A 23062-nucleotide genomic window follows, 5' to 3' on the forward strand; every position below is an offset into this window, starting at 1 on the left:
AAAGGGAAAACAAAATAATCTCAAAATGATGTTTCTTGCGGGTCCCCGTGTGGCTCACCTGGTAGAAGTGTAGCCACATGGTGTGCAGGGTGAGTCATACAGCATAGGGTCACGTCCTGGCTGTGCGAAGTAGGCTGATCTTCGCTGGGGACTCCGAAGGGAGTGACACATTGGCTTTGGCACTCCCGTGGGTTAGGGAGGTAAAACCGTCAGGGACTGTTTGTCCTCATTGCTCCCTGCTGGCCAGGCGCCCAGTAAGCTCAGAGCAGACACCTATAGGGCTGGCCTTTGTCCTCCAGAGGTCGGTAGCTCGCTGACATCTGCTCTCGAGTTCTGGGGTGAAAAAAGGAAGCTGGCTTGGTCGTGGGATCGGTGGACGTCCACTGAATCTTCAGGTCACCTAAGCCATGTGAGGAATTGCTGCGGTGAGGAGAAAAGCGATTGGACATTCCCAATTGGGAGAAAATCGGGGGGGGGGAAATTATAATTGGACACACTAAATAAATAAAAAACAAGATGTTTCTTGCTAGTTCTGTAGTTAGCTTGCACTAGAGTAAATGCTGAAGGTAAATCCTGCAGTTCAATTTACTACATGAAGAGTGCAGTCACTACCTACAGTATTTCTGTTTAAATGTCCCCCTGAGACCCAGCAAAAAAATGTTTCTCAATTTGAAAATGTTTGTGCTTTTCTTTGTATTTGGGGTGAAATAAACATACAACCAATAAAAAAAATCAATTCATTATTTTTATTGTACTTTAATTACATGTGCACTATAGTGGACATTGGGACTCCCATTGTAGAACAAGTGCGACTAGCTTATCAATTAGTCACAATGAGAAATAACATCATATTTGCACTATTTTAATGTAAATAACTTTCCATAACAGATCTGACTTTGCTTCCTCTGGCACATCAAGATCATTAGTAACTTTCAGTGACTTCCTTAGCTTGAAGTACCTATCTCTGGACATTGCATTATATATTATTGGTACTCTTGTATCTTTGGCCTAGTAAATTTTGATCCATGGGTATCCAAGGCATGCCATGTACACTGCAATGCCTAAAAGGTCTTCATTTCTTCTTGTGATGTATTCAAAGATCTTCCTGAAACTTGAATTTTACGTTGGTTTGAGTAATTTGCAATGCCCTCAAACACTTTACTATCAATGTACTGTCCGAAATATTGAATTGGACTCCAGTCTGCTCTTGATAAGTAGGTGTCATGGAAATTAAGTGGCCATGGTAGGACAGGTTTGAATCTATTGTGACAGGGAAAATAATAATAATTTTAAAAAATCAATTAGAAAATCTAATTATATTTAAATATAGTAATTAAAACCCATATTCAGACGAAAATGAATGTGTTGTCTTGCTTCAGAGACTTCAGACTTGCTTTAATATATTATGGGATGATTAATTCAATTTAAAACAACATAATTTCACATATTTTAGTTTAAAATAATTATTACACTAAAAACATCCGAGAACTAGTGACAAATAAAACATACACAATAAAACAAAACTAAAACATACGTGTCACTTTGTTGTCATGTGTCTGAATGTGTTTACAATGGCATGACTGACGATATTTACATGAACACAGCAATTACTAATTTACTGTACTGTCTGGAGATTAGACATAAAAATAGAAATACTCATGGTACTGAATGTGGAGAGGCAGAGCTTATTATTGTAAGCCAGTTTCATTCTCAATGGTTAAGAAAGAAGAGATGACCCTTCTAAAGGGTTCATCATTTTATTTTCCCGTATATTTACCATGTTAACTACACCTATAGAGAGATGTCTCAACTCTCTTGACCTATTGTACATTTTACATAAAGTTTGCTTTAATTTTTCACAACACTAAATGGTGAGCTTTCAAAACATGAGCTGAAATAATCAGTGAGGTTACTGTACACCTGGTCACATCATTTATGGGTTGGGTGCTTTAGTACTTTAAAATGTTTTACCAGCAGTTAAAGCATGCTATATTTGTACTGTTTTATATTTGATCTGCAAAATTATTAGGATTTTCAGAGTAGTGCTTCAGATGGTGCTGTGCTACTTGGGATCAATTTCAAATGTCACTACAAATAAATAATACAATGGAAAGGCTGGAAAACATTACAGACTGCTATAAATAGCTTGGTTATACCTGCAGTCTATTCTGAGAGTGTTCTATGTTGCTGTTTGTTTTAATGATGTTCATTTTTATTCCTGTAAATGGTGCTTAATATGAATCATGAAATGCCAAATCCAGGTCAGATGTACTGCCTCCACTTTTAAGAATGTCTAAAAACTGAAGATTAAGTGCTTTGAAACAGGATAGGAACTCAAGAGGGTTCTTATGTTTCTTCCAAGGTTTAATCGTAAATCAATTGAAGAAAGCATATATAAATGGCATTCCCACAAAGGGTCAAATTAAGATTCTGCCTGGAGGAGAATTAAAAGTTGGGCAATTCATGGAGAGCAATAAGTGTTGGTTTCAATTAACACACCACTGATGAATGGTGAAGTAGACTGAATGTGTGCAAGTTATTTGCATGTCAATGTGTCCTCTGAGTCCTAGTTTTGTGATATTCCCTGCCTTGAACACAACACACTGGAGAAATGTTAAATAAACTGTGAATACTTTATACAATGCCTGCAGTATGAATGTAAACACTGTGTATAAATACAGTGTATTTAAACAGCAAACAACTAGAAATGATGCAACACACTAGAACAGTTAAACTAATTGGGTTAAAATAGCTTGGCAATGTGTTAATAACATCTGTCTGTCAGTCCCCAGTAAGTCTATCAGATCTAATTTATTGCCTATTTAGACAGGGATTTGTATTACATAATATATATTGGTGATGCTACATGTGTTTCAAAATCGCATCACTAATTCATGTGAGGCACATCACATTTACCCAAGTTTCTAATTTATTTTTCAACCCCCTTGTATTCAGAATGAATATGTACAGCAGTGGTACTCAACTCTGGCCCTCGGGATCCAATCCAGTCCAGGTTTTTACTCCAAGCAGGTTCTGATGTAGTTAACTGAAGCTGCTAAGAGGCAATTAACTAATTTAGGACCTGGTTGGAATAAAGGCTGGGACTGGAATAGATCTTGAGGGCCAGAGTGTACCACTGATGTACAGTATGTATCATTGCAGCCAGTGTTTGTCTGTCTGTCTTTATCTATATTGAATGCCATGCTCTCCACAGCCTACTTTGTATGCTCATGGCATTAAAACACTCAATGTAATTAAAACACCTCCAGTCTGATCTAAAGATGTAAACGTACCCCTAGCTATCCATTGTTAATGAGTTGGTCTTTTTTTTTCTCCAGTAAAGCACTGATGGATCTACTAGTGGATTTGTGCAGCCAGTACCATTTAAGCCCAGCATACCATACCCTGGAACTGCAGTCTAGTGAGGCTCAGCCATTAGCCTTCAAACCAAATACTCTGCTGGGAAAGTTAGATGTGCACACAGTGCTGATCAAGGAAAAGGTTGTCGAGGAAAAGCCCAGAAGACCCCCACCTAAAGTGCCAGAGGTGAGTGATCATTATCTTAACCTGTAATCCTATTTATTAAACAGTTGAGTTTTCTATAGCACAATTCACTAAGCTTTTACTGGAGTTCAACATTTTCAGTCTGAAAGGAAAAATGTACCTGCTAACCATGATTTATTGTGCATTTTCAAAATATACTCTACTGATAGATCCAAAGGAATTAATGTCAGTATAATACCATAAAGTTATTGCCATTTTAAAAGAATAACAGACAGCATGTGTAGGGTAAGTGCTATAAAAATGAAGTCTTTTAGTTGAGTTTTATAAATTATATTTTGGTGACTTTACTTATATCTAGAAAACAATTTGATCAACATCTCTGGTGTGTCACCTAATCTCTCCATCTCAATGTGTAAATATTTAATGAAGGCTGGTTACACAAACCCTGATTAGCACAAACTTGGACTATTTTACCTAAAATAACATGAGGTAGTTCAAGACTGCTTCTACACTGTCTTTCTTGTGTGACTTCAGTTGTTGTCTCTGTTGCTAAAGGAAACATGACTTCTCCTTTAGTAAACAGAGACAGGATTACATTTAATATTTGTATGTTACCAATTTTAACAATTGTATAATCCATCATCTGAGGATAAATAGTATAAATGTTGTTGACATGACGCTACTATTTATCCATAACTGTGAAGAATAAACCTGTCAGCTTTATTGGTGGTCTTTATTGACTATTTGAACAGATGTGAATTACAGTAAAGAGCAGCATGAAACCACACAGACAGGCATGTTATTTAAAAGAAATCATGAAAACCTTTAGTACCATCAATCTTAAATCAATTAAATGTTCTGTGACCATTAACAATGAGGTGGCATGAATCTTTTCAGCAATTTTATACAATATTTGGTTTTTGTCACCCCACTTATTGGTTTAGACAGGCTGAGGTTTATCTTTGCTCTTAATGCTAATGTTGCTGTGGAAATTACTGCTTTTAATGAAGGTGTTGCACTCAAAGTAGATCAAGAATAGCTTGCAAAAAACATTTAGATCCCATAATGTTCAGCACATTTTTCATTGCTGTTATACTTTCCTTTAATATTTCGCCCACCTTTATGAAAGCTTTAAAGTAGTCTTTTTGATTCTATAACAAGCTGCCTCCACTTTGACAGCCTGACTTACCGTCTCCTGTGAAATGCACCATGCTATTTCTAATTACATTTTTCTCGAGTTCCACTGCCTGTTGAGATGCTGCACTGAACACAATCACAATCTCCATTTCCTCTTTGGCATAAACATCATGCTGCCACAGTTCCAACTTCAGATCCAGCACAGCATTCATTCTAGTTCTGACAGGACAGAGAGCATGCCAGGGTCCTGTAAGGGCTGATCTGTGCCTCACATGCCAGCTGCAGCTATTCCTGTATCGTACATTCTAGCACATAGCTGTGAGACTGTCAGGTTGTGCTTGTACAGTATCTGCTAGCATGAATAGTTCCTTCTTCCCTCTTCACATGAAACCTGTCACAGGTTTCCGCTACACTTACTGTAGGTTACCAGCAGGTATGTAACCTCTGCTGTCTAATTCAACAGTTGCTGAGCATCCGTTCCAATTGCACAAATTAATTATTTAAAAACCCTAAGGGACATGTTTTCAAAATGCGTACTCCAGTCTTTAAGTAATTGTAAAGGAGAAAATCCCAGCTTAATGATAAAAAACTGAAAAACAATCAGCTTGAGAATGCCTAAAGAGACCTTGAAGTATATTACTGAAAATGTATTTGTTTCCAGCTGTTTTTCACCTTTGAAAAAACAGGAGTTAATTAACAACTTGAGTAAACGCTTTGAAAATATAATTACTGTAGAATACCATTGATAAATATACCTAGTCAGAAAAACTAGGGAGATATTGAAATGTTTACACAAGGTTTCATATATCTGATTACTGTGCTTGTCCTGGTAACTTTCCTAATAGGTACACTACCCTTCAAAAAGTATTAGGACATTATTGAGATTGAGATATATATATGTCTGCTGGAAGATAGTGTTTAGTTAAATTTTAATTGGAATGTATTATTGAATTGTGTTCTAAATATGAAATTAAGATGTGTTTTATTTTATTTTCACAGAAAAGCGTAAGGCTGATAGTGAACTATCACAGGGCTCAGAAGGCCGTGGTGCGCGTAAATCCTCTTGTGCCACTGAAGAATTTAATTCCACTCATCTGTGAAAAATGTGAATTTGATCACAGACATGTTATATTGCTGAGAGACAATATTAACAACAGGGAACTGGAACTTTCCAAATCGTTAAATGACTTGGGAATTCGCGAGCTCTATTTATTGGACCACAGTATGGGTAAGTTTGAGCGCACTGCTCATTTATTTGAAAAGTCTGCAAACATTACAGTTATTACAGTGAATATTAAAACTATCCCTCACGTTCTTTACAGACTGCTTGTCAATATTTTCCAGCAGGATATTTTGAAGCATGAAAATAACCTCTGACCCTTCAGACTGGTTTTATGTATACAAGACCTTTTTTAACTTGGCTTTAAAAAATGAGCACTTGTCCCATTATCATGTTAAGTTGTATACTAAAATATTCCTTTACACTTTCAAAAGTTCAAGACATCAAAAGAATTTTAAAGCTGTAAGGTTTTAATTTATTTAATAGTACAACATATTACACATACAAATATTACATTACACTGCCTATATTTTGATACTACCTTTTGTACCAGTTGTTTGTTTTGTTTCCAGGTATTTATTTTCAGGTAAATTAAATTACTGTTTCTTCTTGAACTGTCATATAGATGGTCTTATGAATACAGTGAACATTGCTGGTATTGAACCAAGTGCACCAAATACACTGGCACAAAATCCAATAACCATCCATATTACAGATCACATTACAGAATATTTCTTTATTCAGTTTGACTTTAAACATTACACCTGAGTTGAAGGACAATTGAGTCAGATTGGTACCTATGTGAATAATACAAAAATACTGTCTGACTTCAGTCTCTTATCTGTGGTAAAGTGCAGAATTTGGTTTCACATAATTGTCAGATAACTCTGGCGATAAGAGGTACACATTCAAGGTAACACATCAGCACTGTTTGCACATAGCAGAGTTTGTAAAATATGAACCTGTCCGTTTGTTAATTACATTACCTACAGAATAGCACTGAGGTCATCTACCTATTGGGTGGAGTTAAAGGGCTGGTATCATCCATGAATTATCTGTCTCTTGTTTTTTGGAATTTTTTTTATCTCAACTTAATGCCAAAATAACATGAGAGTCAGGGGCTTTAAAATGTATTTCATATTCATGTCTTGGGATCTGTGAATCTGCTGGGACAGACACAGAACCTGCTGTAAAAATGACAAATGTCGTCTCAGGAAACATACAATGAACCCAATGACATGTCTTATTATTTTATTCAATCAATATAGAGACTGCAACATAGTAAAAATAAACAGAAAAACAGGTCAACACCCCTATATAGCAGCTCTTCACTGTTGATGTATCTATATACAGCTATGGCCAAAGGTTTTGCATCACTTAATTTTAGGATTGAGACAAAATGAAAAAAAAGAACTACATGAACATAATTTAAGTAATTTATTTAACAACATCATGTAATCAGATAAACTACAAAATTATACTATTATGGCTTCTACCAGAAGCCATAATAGTAGTACAGTATTTCATGTTAGATTTTGAGATATCACATTTTTTTATTTTTGTCAGTTTTTAGTTAAGTATATGGAAAACTTAAAACCGCGGTATATAATTCAATATGTTAACGTAACATTATTCAGCAGGTTTCATTTTACTTTATGAAGCATTATGAGTTAATTCTGTAGGGTGATGCAAATTCTATAGGGTGATGTAGTTTGATATATTATTTTTGTAATCATAAAAATGTGTTATTTTGTGTTGTATTCGGACCATGTTTACAAGGGTTACGTGTATGCATCCCTAGGGTGCATAATTTAGAATTTTGTTTTTTAAAGGGTGCACGTAACATGTTCTTTATTATTTGATTCTGTCTCTAGTTCTTCTATCTAAAAAACATTCTGCACCAGTTCTAAATTATGGAGGTATTGTGACATGAATATAATTTGTTTTGCTAGTTGCATGGCAGCTTTAGATTTAGCTCATAACCCTGAAACTTCTTGTACGGTAATGCATGCTTAAAAATACATTTGTGTCTACTGTTTAAAATAGGTGCTTTCTACATGAAGCACATTGTACTATAGTATACTGTAGTATATACTGCATGGAAATGTCTGTAGCAGAAATCTATTTGAATTTTGACTTAATTCAGTTTTACTTTCTTTACAATAAACATATAACAAACATATCAATTAACAATAAACATATTGGATCTAAGTTTTCTTGGATGTGTTTATGCTGAACAGCTTTGTATAACTAGCACCAAGTCATTGTATTTGTAATGTTTGTTAAGGTGAATAGTTAAGGCTATGCTTGTTAGACATTATATTAGGTGGCCCTGCAGCACTGTATGTACCATATTGTAGCTGTAGTGCCATCTGCTGTTTAGTTGCTGTTACTACAGATGATTCAACTTTGGCCATTCAGAAAATTAAGGGAGTGTCACATATTTAAAAAAAAAAAAAAAACTATACGTGGTAGTGTCCAAAAACACTGTAAATTTAATAATATCAATTGCAGTATACTATAGAAAATTGTAGAATTTTTGGATGATACTAAAATATTTCATGAATCATTCTGGCTGCATGTAATCATTCTGGCTGCATGGAATCATTCTGGCTTATTGGCTTTCTGCATGCTGAGTTGGTATGGGATTACTAATAATGGTCCCTTTCTTTGTGGGTTCCTGTCAGCATTTCCCAACAAGGGAGCCAGCCTGTCAGGGAAACTCTTTTTTAAATATATGTTCAAGCTGCTGAATCAACCTCAGTCCGAGATCCACCTCTTAAAGAGTCTATGTTAACCTGCTGGACTTAGTTGATGTGTATGGCTTTTATTTGGACAATGGATAAATAACCAACATGCTGGCTTTAATAAATACGCCTGTCTATACAGAATATATGTGTGTAATATATTATTGTTACCTCCAGAGCCAGACTGCCATAGGCATGACCTATCATAACACATGAGCAAACTGGAAGAAAGAGACACTTTGGCACTGGGGTTGCATCAGTTATTGATAATTCAATATTTGATATTCAACTTTTGCAGAATCAGGTCAGACATCGTCTCTGAGCACCTGTGCCTCTGAAAAGAAAGGCTTCCTGGGTTTCTTCAACACGAGGAAAAGTAAGGTAAGAGACATTGCTGTAAATGCCTGTATTACTGAGCTTCTTCATTGCACACAGTTGTTAAACTGCCTTAAACTAAGATTCAATCAAAAAATACTGTGCCTCGTTATAAGCCTGCATTATTTCCCTGGTTTGTGGAGGTAATCAGTCAAATCAATCAAAAGTTAAAGACGACACACCCAAAAACACAATTCTTGTTAAAGAAGGACACTCACCACTGCTTTCAAAAACAAATGCTACTACACTCTGAAAGAACCTAATTTAAAATGCATATTATATATATTTTTAGCTTGAACCTCCCACCTGCGAGATAAGGGAAGGGAGTATAATCTTCTGCCTTACGGCGGTACAACATACGGTATACAGTACATGTTAAGTTGTTCTTTGTTCAATTCAAAAGTGTAGTGAAAAGGACAAAGGTTTTAGTGTGAGAATGATATTGTTAAGGTTGAGAAAAGACATTATGTGTTCCTTGTTTGGAAGCAGAAGTTTTTGAAATTGGATAGTTACTCTTCTTCATTAAAGCATTCCAGGCATCAAACATGGTCATAGTTGTCTCTCAATAAAAACATTAGGACAGCAGCAACCATATTATTCCAGTCAAAGAGAATGCAGCAGAGTTGACACATCAGAAAGGAGACACTAAAACAATGTTTATGTTGCAAGGCTTTATCAGAATTAAATGTGCGTGAAGTTGTATGGCATCTGTCACCGTGACAAGTTGTTTGCTGAATGTGGCAGCTACATGAATTACTGTCGTGTGGGTGTTAGCTTCTCTACTGAGTATTCCAAACCTTGTCCCCCTGACGTGGTCTTCTCCATACACAACCCTTGATGTGAAACATGCATAACTAATAAGAGCTGCAGAAAGAAACGCTTTGCCACTGCTGTTGGTGAAACAGTATTCTGTTTCACCAACAGCAAAACATGTTTCTACAGTACATTGATTTACTAGACAGTATACAGATTATAATTTTCTGACATTATGTCCGCTGTATTTAAAGTAGAGCTGCACAAACTGATTATTCGGATGAAGCTTTTCTCAGGTGAGGGTCATTGGTGTTGATTGGGGTCATTTACCAGTCCAAGTGAAAGAAGTGAAGAAACAGCTGCTTGGATTGGTGTGGATTGCTGTTCTTACACAGAGACGAAGAAAAGCAGCACAAATCACAAATTCAAGCAGCTGTTTCTTCACTTGTTTCATTTTGAATGGTACAGTAAATTAGCCCAATCTACACCAATGACCCTCTCCTGATTGTCAGCATCTGATTTCTGTGGAGAGCTCAGTCTGAAGAATCGAATGATCGGTTCCTACAGATCTAAAATCAAGTAAAATCTCCTAACAATTTTGTCCCGGAGTTCTTTTGAAAGCGCCTTGGTGCTCATGGTTGAGTCTTTGCTTTGAAATGCACTACCCAGCAGGAACCTACAGGAACTGCTGAATTTATCCTGAAATCATGTGAATCACTACAATTTAACACAGGTGGAGGCCACTTAACTTGGTGTGTGATTTCGAAGGCAATTGGTTACACCTGAGCTAATTTAGGATTGCTATTACAAGGGGGGTGGACACTTATCCAACCAAACTATTTCAGTTTTTATTTTTAATTAATTTTCTACAAATTTCTAGAATATTTTTTTCACTTGGAAGTTGTGGGGTACGATGTGTAGATAAATAATAATAATAATAAAAAAAACTATTTTAATGCATTTTAATTCCAGGCTATAAGGCAACAAAAGGTGAACATTTTGAAAGGGGGTGTAGACTTTTTATAGGCACTATATATATATATATATATATATATCAATCCTAAAATTCTAAGTGACAAAAACATTTGGCCATAGCTGTAGGGTTAATTTGCTTCTTGCTTTTTTTCTGTCCTCGATTCTCTGCCATTTTTCTTACATGAGATGTGTATTCCTATTTCAGCCTGAAGAGGAAAGAGCAATGGACACATATGCTTGTGACTATGGAGTAAGTACTAACATAGTCCATTTATCTTATACTAATCAAAGCTATTGGTATTTAGGTTTCTAAATTAAAAACAAACCTCCAAATCCTCACATCTAGATATACTGTAATGTTCATAAATCCTGTTGTATACATGATATTATGTGTTTGCACTGACATCATTTCCCTGTACTGTGTCAACAGCAAAGGGCAATGCACCTAACACACTGCCTGCTAGTTTAATATGATGATCATTTTAGGTTTCTACTTGTTAAATGTAAGAAAAATACTGTGTTTTATTTTAATGTAATGACATGAAGTATCAGGCTTTATTTTATGTAAAGTGGTTGCCATTTGACCAGTTGAGTTAAAATATTTGGGAGATTAAGGTGTAAATAATCACACAAAAAAAGTCACCTCGTCAGCATTGACAACCACATTTAGAACTGCAAAAAATATATTTTGCTGTGTGACGTTACAGCACTTTAAAAATGCCTCTTGCAGCTAACACTTTAAACAGAAGATGGCAGTGTTGTTGTGTAATTGTCTAATAAAGCATTTTTTTAAACAAATGTGTACAGTTAGTAAAAAATACTGCTAAATTCATAGCTTTATTTCACTCAGCATTGATTTTAAAATATACGTTAAACAAATATGTGTTAATGCATAGAAAAACATAATTATCTGACTAACTTACAAACTATTTATTATACAGTACAACCTACAGCAAGTTTACTAGCATCTGGGATGTAATCTAGAGATTTGTGAATCCAGTTATGATGTAATTCCCTAAGGACATTCTGTAGCACCAGTTATAGACTCATCTAAGGATACTGTATATGGCTAAAAACACAAACATTTTGTAAAGAAAACATATTTCAGTAATATCTCCACTCTAAAAAACAGATTTAGGGAAGTCATGGAGAAGTCATGCACTGCTGCCCTGAAATAGAATCTCAGACAAAGCTGTACTTCAAGGTTTAGTAAAACACATATGGACTGGATATTTCCTGTCATGTGGAAAAATATATCTATATTATTATTATTTATTTTTTTAGCAGACACCCTTATCCAGGGCGACTTACAATTGTTACAAGATATCACATTATTTTTACATACAATTACCCATTTATACAGTGTTTTCCACTGTATGCCTCAACTCCTGTCTATATTAGTATATATATATATATATATATATATATATATATATATATATATATATATATATATGGTTTTGATTGGATTTTCCTTTCATATGGTGCAGTTGTGAGTGGCAGTGTTGAAAGAGTTAAATTAAATGCAGTCCTTGTTGTTTGTTTTAATTTAATACTTGTACAAGTCCAAACAAATCAGCTACTGGACAGCTAAAAACATAGCCACACCAGTAAAAAACAGTGAAACAGTGACTTTATATTTCTCATCACACGGTATGACTCAGTTATTTTAACTTGATTTAGACCATTATTTAGCCCAACTGCCAGGTTGAACAAGTGGTGTACCTAGTTTTTTTATATTTGTAAGGTAATTCCTTTTTTTTGTGGTTTCTTTTCAAAAGGATATATCATTTCATGTATGGTGTGGTTTTCATGGCCCAAGGTTGCTATAACATCTCAGTTTCTTATGTACATTTGCTAAAAGAAACGCTGGACTTGAAAGCTATCTTTACCTGGAAATCATTTTTTTAGCACGGTCACGTGTGTATGAATCAATGCTGAGTTCAGGAAGTTTCATGATTCTCAAGTGTATAGTGGTAGTGATCTTGCCTCTGGGCCTTGTGTTAAGGGGTCTTTACCTGTAAACTCTGTGGTTGTCCTGGCCAAATGGAGACAGGACATTGCTGGAAACAAGATGTTAAATCTCAGTTTAACTGTGAGATACTCTGAATGAAGATAAAACATGATTGAAATGCATTAAAAGCTGAGAAGATTCACAAAGCATTACAGGTTCTAGACTAAAGAAAAAAGAAAGAAATTAAAGAAATGCTTGGTTTTTGAGGACATGTAAAAGGTAACTAAACACATTTAATGTAAACACAGAAGCGACTCACAGGAGATGGAAGTTGTGCTGGTGGGAAGATGCAATAAAGGCGCCCTCTTGGCGAATGCCTGGCGATAAAGCAACTTTGTTTTGAATAAGAGAGCAGGAGAGGTTCTAGGTGATTAAAAAACAAACTTAAAACAGTATTAAAGAAAAAATATGTTAATTGCCAACAAATAAACTGATAAAGGCAAATAACCACTCCTTGCAGGAGTTTTATTGTCTCTCATTAGTGTGTCTGTACAACTGGAAATGAGGATCAACTGACTATAAATTAATAGCGTTAACCATTAGACCACACCACCTTCAGCATTCCAGTCCTACCTGTGAGTGCGGAGATAAGAATTGGTCGTTAACTTTGGTTATCATGACCTTTTACAAAAGTTAACTGCAGTATAACTATAGTAAAAGAAAGATTACAGTGCACATTTGTGGTGAACTTTTCTATGAGCCTAAGGGACTTGTGGTATAAGACCTAGCTTCCCTAGGTACAGTAGGGTAGGGTATTTCATGAAGCACACTCTCGTAAGTTTTTCTATTCTTAACTTTATTTTTATTTTTGTACTGTTGGTAAAAGTGACAATTAGTTGTTTTAGTAGCTTAATGGTGGGAAGGCTAGCAGACACCACCAGGGAACCCAATGATTCTGTGACCAGAAAAACAAATACATTAAAATAACACATTGGTAAAAGGTGGCATATGAGAAGGTGTGTTTGAAAAAAACATTAATCACAATGGCTATCTATTTTAGTTTACCAAAGGGACTGTAGTTAAGTAAATAAATGAAAGGAGAAAGCCTGAAGCAATGGAGGGGAAGCTGCAGCTAACCTTTAGTTAAAATGGTCTCCAAGTCCCATCAGCTGCGTCTCACTGCTATTATCTTCAATTGAGATGCAATATCTTGTTTTACGGTGGCGTACCATTTTGTTTCTACAGGAGATTCTTGCAACCGTGCTTATATAAGATGCTACAGTAAATCATATCATTAAAACTAATGAAACAATAGCATTCAGGAGCAGTTACATGGTATAAAAAGGACAATTTCCAGCAAGCCTTTTGAACTTTGATACATGCCGAATGCAGATTTCTTCTGGAAGTTGGTTACAAGAATAGGGAGCATTGTATGCGAATGAATGCTTGCCAGATCCAATGAGTGTTTGGTGGATTTTAAATCTGGGTTCCATGCATGATAACAAATGTAGGTCATTTTAGTTTAGTTATGCTGGCAGGAGCTCCTCTAGAGATCATTAATAATAAAAGGAAGGCTTCATGGACTCCTAGTTGTAAATTTATTTTAGCTACGAAGAAGGAATAATAGCACTGGATAGAGAACTGGTTATATATAGTGCTGGAATTAGTCAAGTTGCTCTGCTTGGTACTATTGCAAGTGCAATAATAAAAGCATCCCCTTCTTTTTTTCTACCACTTAGTCCTGGGATTAACCCAGTTGCCTTACTGAAATATGTGTACACCTGATTTCACAGACAATAGATATTCCAAGGTTAGTGTTAATCAAGCTATGGGAAACCAGCAGGAAATGTCTTTTTTTTAATGAGTAAGTTGAATATAGAAAATGATTACTGTGTTAAAGTGAATTTTTATAACATTCTCACTATTTACTTTCTTATTCCTGTGTACTAAATATGTTTTGTTCAATTTTACTCCCAAACTAATTACCCTAATCCACCATTGAAAAAGGCTCCAGTATATCATCCAGGCAAAAAACTCAAGTGTTAAAATGATTTCAAGAGCAAGCTTCCATTTGACTATTGCACATATGAATACAAATACAAAGACAATTATAATTGTCTTTATTACAATCACAATTAGAAATCTTGAAATCTTGAAGCTACTGCACTAACAAGTAACTATGATGTGATAGGTGTTACAGAAACTTGGTTATCCGAGAGTGATAGAGATGAATATAATATTAGTGGGTATATAGGAAAGACAGGCAGGGGTAATGCTATACATCAAAATAGTCTTGAAGCCCAGGTGTTAAATCTGGAAGAAAAAAAACAAAGCAGAATCAATATGGGTTAATATAATGGACAAAAATTCAAAGGGCATAATAATAGGGGCATGCTATAGACCGCCACATTCAGGCACCAAGCAAAATAATCTGTTATACAATGACATTAGAAATGTGTGCAGCAAAGGAGAAGCCATATTAATGGAGGATTTCAACTTCCCCCATATAAAATGGGAAAACCCGATGGGGAGCACGACAGATGAAATTTAAATGGTGGAAATGACAAATGACTGCTTCCTAACGCAATTTGTCAAGGCACCTACTAGAGGGGAGGCATGCCTTGATTTAGTCTTTTCAAGTAACAAAGACATAATAACTAAAACAGAGGTCAGAGAACCATTGGTAAACTCAGACCACAACATGGTCTCATTTGAAGTGCTTTTGAAAACCCAAAAAGTAATGACTAAAGCTAGTTTACAATTTTAGAAAGGCAAACTATGAAGGTATGAAACAGAGACTAACAGAAGTAGATTGGAGTAAAATAGATTAAACTTCCACAGAAAAAGGATGGCTGTTTTTTAAAAATGTAGTACTAGAGGCGCAAAACAATCCCAAAAGTAGACAAATCTACATCCCAAAAGTAGACAAATCTAAATCAAAATGGCCAAAATGGTTTAATAGATCAATTAAAAAAAATATTCATAAAAAAAGGCACTTTATAGAGCGTTTAAAAGGTACCAAAAACAAAGTACACACAAAGAGTACTTGGAACTGCAAAAAACAAGTCAAAAAGGAAGTTAGAAAGGCGAAGAGAGAGATAGAAATGAGCATAGCTAAGGGGGCTAAAACCAATTCATAGATGAAGAGAAAAAAATATATTAAATGATTACTTTTCACAAGTTTTTACAAAGGAGGATACGGACAACATGCCCCACATGTCGACCTGTTCCTATCCAGTTTTAAATAACTTTAGCATAACAGAAGCAGAATTGCTAAAGGGACTAGGAGCTCTTAAGATGTTTACATTCAGATATTCTACATCATATACAAAGTAGTAGTACGTACGTCTTTAGCGCGCACGCAAGAACTTGCAGACTTCATACAACTGTGTTGACAATTTAAAAAGAAAGCATTTTATGAGATTTTTAACTAGAGGTACCGGCACAAATCCTGGTTGGCCCCTGATGGGAAATACTGAAATTGAAGAAGGAATCTATGAAAAAGACCAAGGAGTTTATATTGACTCAGAAATGTGTTCATCTAGACAATATGGGGAAGCTATAAAAAAAAAAAGCCAACAAGATGCTTGGATATGTAGTGAAAAGTGTTGAATTTAAATCAAGGGAAGTACTGTAATGTTAAAACTTGCATTAGTAAGACCTCATCTAGAATAATGTGTTCAGTTCTGGTCACCTCGCTACAAAAAGGATATTGCTGCTCTAGAAAGAGTGCAAAGAAGAGCGATCAGAATTATTCCGGGTTTAAAAGGCATATCATATGCAGACAGACTTAAAGAACTGAGTCTATTTAGTCTTAAACAAAGAAGACTACGCGGCGATCTGATTCAAGCATTCAAAATTGTAAAAGGTATTGACAATGTCAAAGGGACTTTTTCAACCTGAAAAAGGAAACAAGGACCAGGGGTCACAAATGGAGATTAGATAAAGGGGCATTCAGAACAGAAAATAGGAGGCACTTTTTTACACAGAGAATTGTGAGGGTCTGGAACCAACTCCCCAGTAATGTTGTTGAAGCTGACACCATGGAATCCTTCAAGAAGCTGCTTGATGAGATTCTGGGATCAATAAGCTACTAACAACCAAACAAGCAAGATGGGCCGAATGGCCTCCTCTCGTTTGTAAACTTTCTTATGTATTAGAAAAACAATACATGCAAACATACTCAACCCATAGTCATTTACCAGCAGAGGGAGCTTATCATGGCAGCTGGAAATGGATTCCAAATAGCGTCCTGTAAAGCCATGAGACATAGAACAGGCAGCTTGGTTCATTGTTGCTTGTCTGTTTTTAGCAGTTCTATCCCTTGTTGATGATTGCTATAATTGTTTATCTGGAAGACAATTCATATGTTTAACTATTATTCTCTGGTGTAAAAGTGCTTTCTAGCAAAAAAAAAAACCAAAAAAAAAACAACCTTGAAATGTATGCCCCCTTTGTCTGTGCTGCGTTATCTGTGGTGTGTTAAACATTTACTTAATTTAAAACATTCTTTAATTATTATTGTACACTACAAAAAGCACTATTGTATTCTTACAAAAATGCCTTTGAAATGTTATGCTTCAGCTTGATAACCATTTCTATCTAATACTAGACTTACTACATTGCATGAATTCTGCATTTCAAATTTTTGTTTTTGTATAAAACTCTGATTGCAACAACAACAATATTTAACAAACTGGAATGTTATTGACACAAAATAATGTTCAATATTTGCATGACTGCACTTACATGGGAGTTTAAATTTGATTTTTTTGTATCTTTGTTTTGATTTTTTTTTGTTTTTTGTTTTTGTTTCATAGTTGGGTTTGATGTAATTAAAGTTTGTTTTTGAAGGTACTAATGGTGTATTATTTGCCTAGTTTCATATTTCGCTGCAATTAGTCAGATATGCACATGCCAGCTTATACTTATAATTGCACTGTGCGTTAGTGAGACTAGTCCCTAAAATAACCATATAAATACATTTTGATTAAAACGCCCCAGAAAAGGATATTGCTCAACATAATAGTTGTGTGGTTTTTGGCAGCAGAGCTGTGAATGAGAGACAGATCAACACCACCTCACCAGTAATGAACATTTTGAAAGATTTTATTGACTACTGAGAACAGTGACCAGGAAGCCAAGGCCCTCTTGGAGACCAGCACAGCTCATTTAATCAATGACCTATAAATATCCCGAGGTGTGGGGATCCAGCCAGAAGAACTCCAGTAAGAAATGGGAAATTCAGAAAAACTAGTATATGTGTTTTTTTAATGCAATCCATCTTATATATATATATATATATATATATATATATATATATATATATATATATATATATATATAATTTAAGCACCGGATCTTAATATCGCTATCCTTAAACTCTTAAACCAGTGGTCCCCACATCTAATGACTACTGCAATATTGATGTTTTGTGAGGAGAACAATTAATCTTTTAAAGTCTTGTTAAACAAATGTGCCCATTGCCAAAAAACTTTGAGGGCCCACTTTAAGGCTCTTAGTTCAATACATTATTCAGTAGATCCTGAAGTTAATTCTTTCAGTGGTAATCTCAATGTTGTGTTTGTTTTGTTTTTTTTTGTTTTCTTTGTTGTTTTTTTTTTATAATCTAGGGTTTTAGGTCTCTCTTATCTCTTGGTCACATAGTGCTGTTTGTGTGAAGGTGGGCCTTCTGCTGCGCTTTTTTTTTTTCCAGTGTCACATATTCAAAGAATTTCACTGACAACATTTACCTGTTGAAGTATTACAGGTGTGATCCTTTACTGTTTATTTGTAGGGCTACTCAACAGTTCCAAGTACCCCCGCTGTGAATGCCCGCCCCGGTACACTGGGTCCATCGCTGTCTGTTGGCAACATCCCAAGAATGTGTCCAAAAGAAGATCTAAAGAAACGCAGAGCGCCGCCACCTCCTGCAGGGCTATCCTCACTGCACAGCTCACAGGAGGCCACCCAGGTGAGTGGCACTGGACTGCTTGTGCCATTTTTGCAGAGGGTGGGAGGTTCTAAAAAAGGTATCAGTACAATAGTTGGAGTCATTTTAAAAGGACTATAATTACTTTCTGTGCTGTAGTTTACAATTCACAGCTACCTTATTAAAAATCCTCCCTACCGAGCTCAATTCCTTACCCACCCGTTTGTTGCTGTTAACTAGCAACCCATACTGGTGTGTGATTATTATATTATATATTTTAAGTTGCAATTTAAAAACAGAAGACGGTATACAGTGTGTTCGTGTCCGTTTAACACTCTTCATGTTGCAATGTTTTCTGTATCTTGTGAAAATGGATGTTTCTAGAAGTTTAGGCCAGCTCTGTGGCTCAGTGGTTTTTCTGATTGTTAAATTGGTATCTGTGATGTAACCCCCCTGCTGAAATGCTGTGCACTGAATCAGCTACTTCTGGGCTTTGCTGTCAGCTTCACTACTTGTAAAACCACTCTTCACAGACTTTCTTTGTGTGTCTTTTCTTACAAAATATTCATAACTATACTGAAGATGCACTCAGTATAAAATACACAGAATTCTCTGGCAATTTTTTTTTTCTAGGGTCTAGGATAGATCTTCGATTGTTCATAACCTTAAACATATTTTTGATATAACAAGTTTTTTTTTTTTTTAAGAAACAAGGCTCAAAAAAGAAATTATCTTTGAAGACCAATAACTTGTTATTGATCTGAAATAAACCAGTAACTTGAATCTACCTAGTTCAATATTTGTCTGAGGTGTAAATTGAACAAATGTTATACAGCACACAGTTCAAAAGATTCAAAAAAATATATTATGTACATAATCTAGATTTGAACAGTGGCAAGCATTACTGAGCAGTTTGGTATGGATATACAATACAAAGTCATCACTTACTGGCAAAGAAAAAGCCCCTATGTGGTCTCACTATAGCTCGCAGAACCATGTCTAACCTCCAAGTACATTTGGTATACTAAACCCATTAACCTGTCCCCTTGAAACACTCATTTGTTTTAGTGGTATTTCTCATTTCTTGCATTCACCAACGGTACAGTGCTGCAAGAGAACAGGTTACTGGTTACCCTGATGTACCAGATGTGCTTAGTGGTTAGACATGATTCTCAGAGCTCTGCTGAGCTGCAGTGGTGCTTTAAAAAGTTACAAGGATGTGATGACTGATACAGAAAAGGGAGTCGAACAACAAGAAGAATACAATAGGTAAGATTACTCTGATAATTCACAGTTAGCACCATTGAGTGGTGCTAACTAGGCGGGTCAATATTTCTACAAAGAAAACAAACGAAATGCAGTGTGCCTGACAAAGAATTGCAGAGCCCCTAAGCTAGCTATGTTAGCAGTGTGATAAAAGAGTAAAGGGTAATCATTATTACTGATCAAGCAGAGCTGCTTCAATGAGGCTTCCAATTTGCACATCTGAAGATGCGTGAGAGCTGAAATAATAGGATCCAGCAGACTTTATTCACGAAGCATTAGTGTACTGATGAATGCATATGACTGCTTTTATTAATGTTGTACAGTATAACTACTGAGACATTCTGACATTTAATAACCACCCATGTCTTACAGCAAACTATGTTTACTAATTGAGGACATTGGAGGAAATAAAGAAGAAAATATAATTGACCTTGTGATCTCGAAATATATCATTAGAATGCTGAGATCCTTAACAATGTTGTGATCCGATCAAAGTGAAATGTTACAATCCTACTATAATTGTCATGGCATAACAAACTTCTGTGTTTTTAAATTTTGTATCTGCTTTGGTCAGGGGTAATGATGACGGGTTGGTTAGGGATGTGGGTTGAGTTATTGTGCAATCACAGTAATTGGTTAGGAGATTTGTGAAATTTTGGCTATAGCTGGTGATAAAAAAAAAACAAGGTTGTTTTTGTATTCTTGACCATTACTGCCTGTGACAGGGGTGGGCTTGTTACTGGCTTCTCGGTGCATGTGAGCCTCTGCAGGAGCAGCTCGGATGCTCCAGGGCAGTGGTTCCCAACCCTAGTCCTGGGGACCCCCTTTGTCTGCTGGTTTTCATTCCAACTGAGCTCTCAATTACTTAACATGAACCTTAATTTCAAGATTTCAAGCTAGCTAAAACTAGGAACGGGAGGGGAGGGAATCTGAAGAGGCATTTAAAATTCAGGTTAAAGTATCCTGCCATTCCCGCTGAGTAAACACAGAGGTGTGTGCTACAGTAACTTTCATCAAATTCCTATTACCCCTGCTCAATCACATGCCCTTGATTGGACCAATTTACGCCAAGGTTTATTTAATGTCAGGTCTCTGTCTAATAAGGCTCTGTTAATTAGTGATTTTACTCAGGCTTACAACATTGATGTTCTCTCTTTAACTGAAACATGGCTTGGAAATTGTTGAAGGTTATTCATCTTTTGAAGTTTTAACCTTGACATTAAACTGTCCATTACCTTTTCATATTGTAACTATTTATCGACCACCAAAGTCAAACCCGCTATTTCTGACTGAATTTGGGGATCTGCTATCTATATTGACAGTCAAATATGATAGGATTCTTTTATTGGGTGATTTTAACTTTATGTTAAAAATAATCCAGCAGTGTGGAGTAGTGGTGTGGCAATGTACCCCGCCCCGTGTGCATTTGTGTTTTATGTTGTATGGTACGTGTGTTAATGTTGGTGTATTGTAGTTGGTACACGGGATATAATGTGGGTAATGAGCATGAGTATTTAAAATGTATAATTGTATTTAGGCACCGGATTGCCCTATCACTTCACTTGCATTTAAAGTATTTAATATGTGAGCACGAGGTTGCACATAATTAATTCACGTGCTGGGATTCAAGTGAATAATTAATTAGTAATTGAATCCCAGTACAACAGTATATATAGATGCACGTTTTACTCACTCGGGGTTGTGTGTTCGGTGAGTGGAGAACGGGTGTGGAGAAGGAGGTAAAGTTAAGGGAAATAAACTAAAATAATAATTGTTACTTGTTTAAAACTCACCGTGTTCGTCTGTCTGTTCGTCCAGTCTGTGTAGTGTTAATCTGTTTTGTTTGTCTATTTATTTTGGCGCAAGTGCCGTGTCCTGTGTTTTGTTAAAACCTTTTTATTTATAATAAAGCGTCTTCATCATTTCATTTCATCTGTCCTGTGTGTTATTCATTTCTTGGATCTGATGGCACCACTCAGCCAGCCGTGTGACAAGTGGTTAGGGCTCTGGACTCTTGACCAGAGGGTCGTGGGGTCAATCCCAGGTGGGGGACGCTGCTGCTGTACCCTTGAGCAAGGTACTTTACCTAGATTCTTCCAGTAAAAACCAAACTGTATAAATGACTAATTGTATGTAAAAATAATGTGATATCTTGTAACAATTGTAAGTCGCCCTGGATAAGGCCGTCTGCTAAAGAAATAAATAATAATGTTGAAATTGATTCTGATTCTAACTCCTTGTATTTTCTGAGGCTACTGGATTCCTTTGATTATATCCTGCATGGCAAAGGTCATACGCATAATCGTGGCCATACTTTAGATCTGGTAATTTCTCGTGGTTTAGCTGTTAAGAAAGTCATAACCCTAGATCTTACTATTTCTGATCATCTTGCCATTCTTTTTGAGGCGAATCTGCCAGTATCTACAAAGACTGTGGACCATACATTTAAATCCCGGGTAATTAATTCTTCAACTGCTGTTACGCTTTCTAATGTCTTGAGCTCATTATCACTCTCTGAGTCCTCATCAGTAGATGAGCTGGTTAATACCTACAACACCACCTTGACTGGAATCTTAGATACTGTAGCGCCAATCAAAACTAGAGTGTCTTTTAAAAAATGATACAACTCGTAAGATGAAATATGATGGTCGTAAAATAGAACGGAGATGGCAGGAATCTAAATTGCATGTTCATTACATCGCATGAAAGGCCACCTGGTTAAATATAGGAAGGCTCTGGCGTTGGCTAGATCATAATATTATTCTAATTTAATTGAAACAAATACAAATAATCCTAGATTTCTTTTTGCTACCCTAGATAAATTAATTAATCCTTCCCCTAATAGTCCTACCATTGACATTAGCTTCTCTCACAGCTGCAATGACTTCTTACATTTCTTTAAAAATAAAATACTAGACATCAGAAATGAGATTCCACAGACATCTTCTGTTAAGGAGGACTCCAGCACAATTTTACCAACTACACCTATTAACCCTTTGCGGTCCATTTATTCAGCACCTGTCAGGCGCGTCAGGTCCAATTTATTTTGACACGCACTGTTTATTTTACATGCACTGTTTAAAAGTAATTTTATTGCTATATGTTTGTATGTATGTGAATGAACACTGACGAAATACAGACAAATAATTTTTACTGTAAATAAATAAAACAAATAAATATAATGTTTTATTTTGTCATAGGGAAAGGTTTTGACTAAAAAATAACAGGTAGACAATAAACAATTAACAATAGGGGGGAGCAGCCACAACAACAACAAAAAAGGCTGAACTAGAGGGAGAGAGTGAGGAGTGAGAGAGAGAGACATGAATAAATCATATCCGGGTAAACAGGTTGTGGGA

At 35.8% G+C, this 23062-nt stretch overlaps 1 protein-coding gene across 6 annotated transcripts in view; it reads left to right on the forward strand.

The window, feature by feature from the left end:
- LOC117400282 (protein cordon-bleu-like) overlaps positions 1 to 23062 on the forward strand; it is a 112748-nt gene that overhangs the window by 39940 nt on the left and 49746 nt on the right. For 5 of the 6 annotated variants that reach the window (XM_034920487.2, XM_059022286.1, XM_034920510.2 and 2 more), the window contains 6 exons: positions 3339 to 3546; positions 5641 to 5869; positions 7576 to 7620; positions 8747 to 8829; positions 10757 to 10801; positions 18303 to 18479. In XM_034920487.2, coding sequence (XP_034776378.2) covers positions 3339 to 3546; positions 5641 to 5869; positions 7576 to 7620; positions 8747 to 8829; positions 10757 to 10801; positions 18303 to 18479 — 787 coding nt within the window. The remainder of the gene's footprint in view (positions 1 to 3338; positions 3547 to 5640; positions 5870 to 7575; positions 7621 to 8746; positions 8830 to 10756; positions 10802 to 18302; positions 18480 to 23062) is intronic. The other variant, XM_034920497.2, reaches the window with a different exon arrangement.

This window comes from Acipenser ruthenus, chromosome 4 (assembly GCF_902713425.1).
Source record: "Acipenser ruthenus chromosome 4, fAciRut3.2 maternal haplotype, whole genome shotgun sequence".
NCBI classification, from domain to species: Eukaryota; Metazoa; Chordata; class Actinopteri; order Acipenseriformes; family Acipenseridae; genus Acipenser; species Acipenser ruthenus.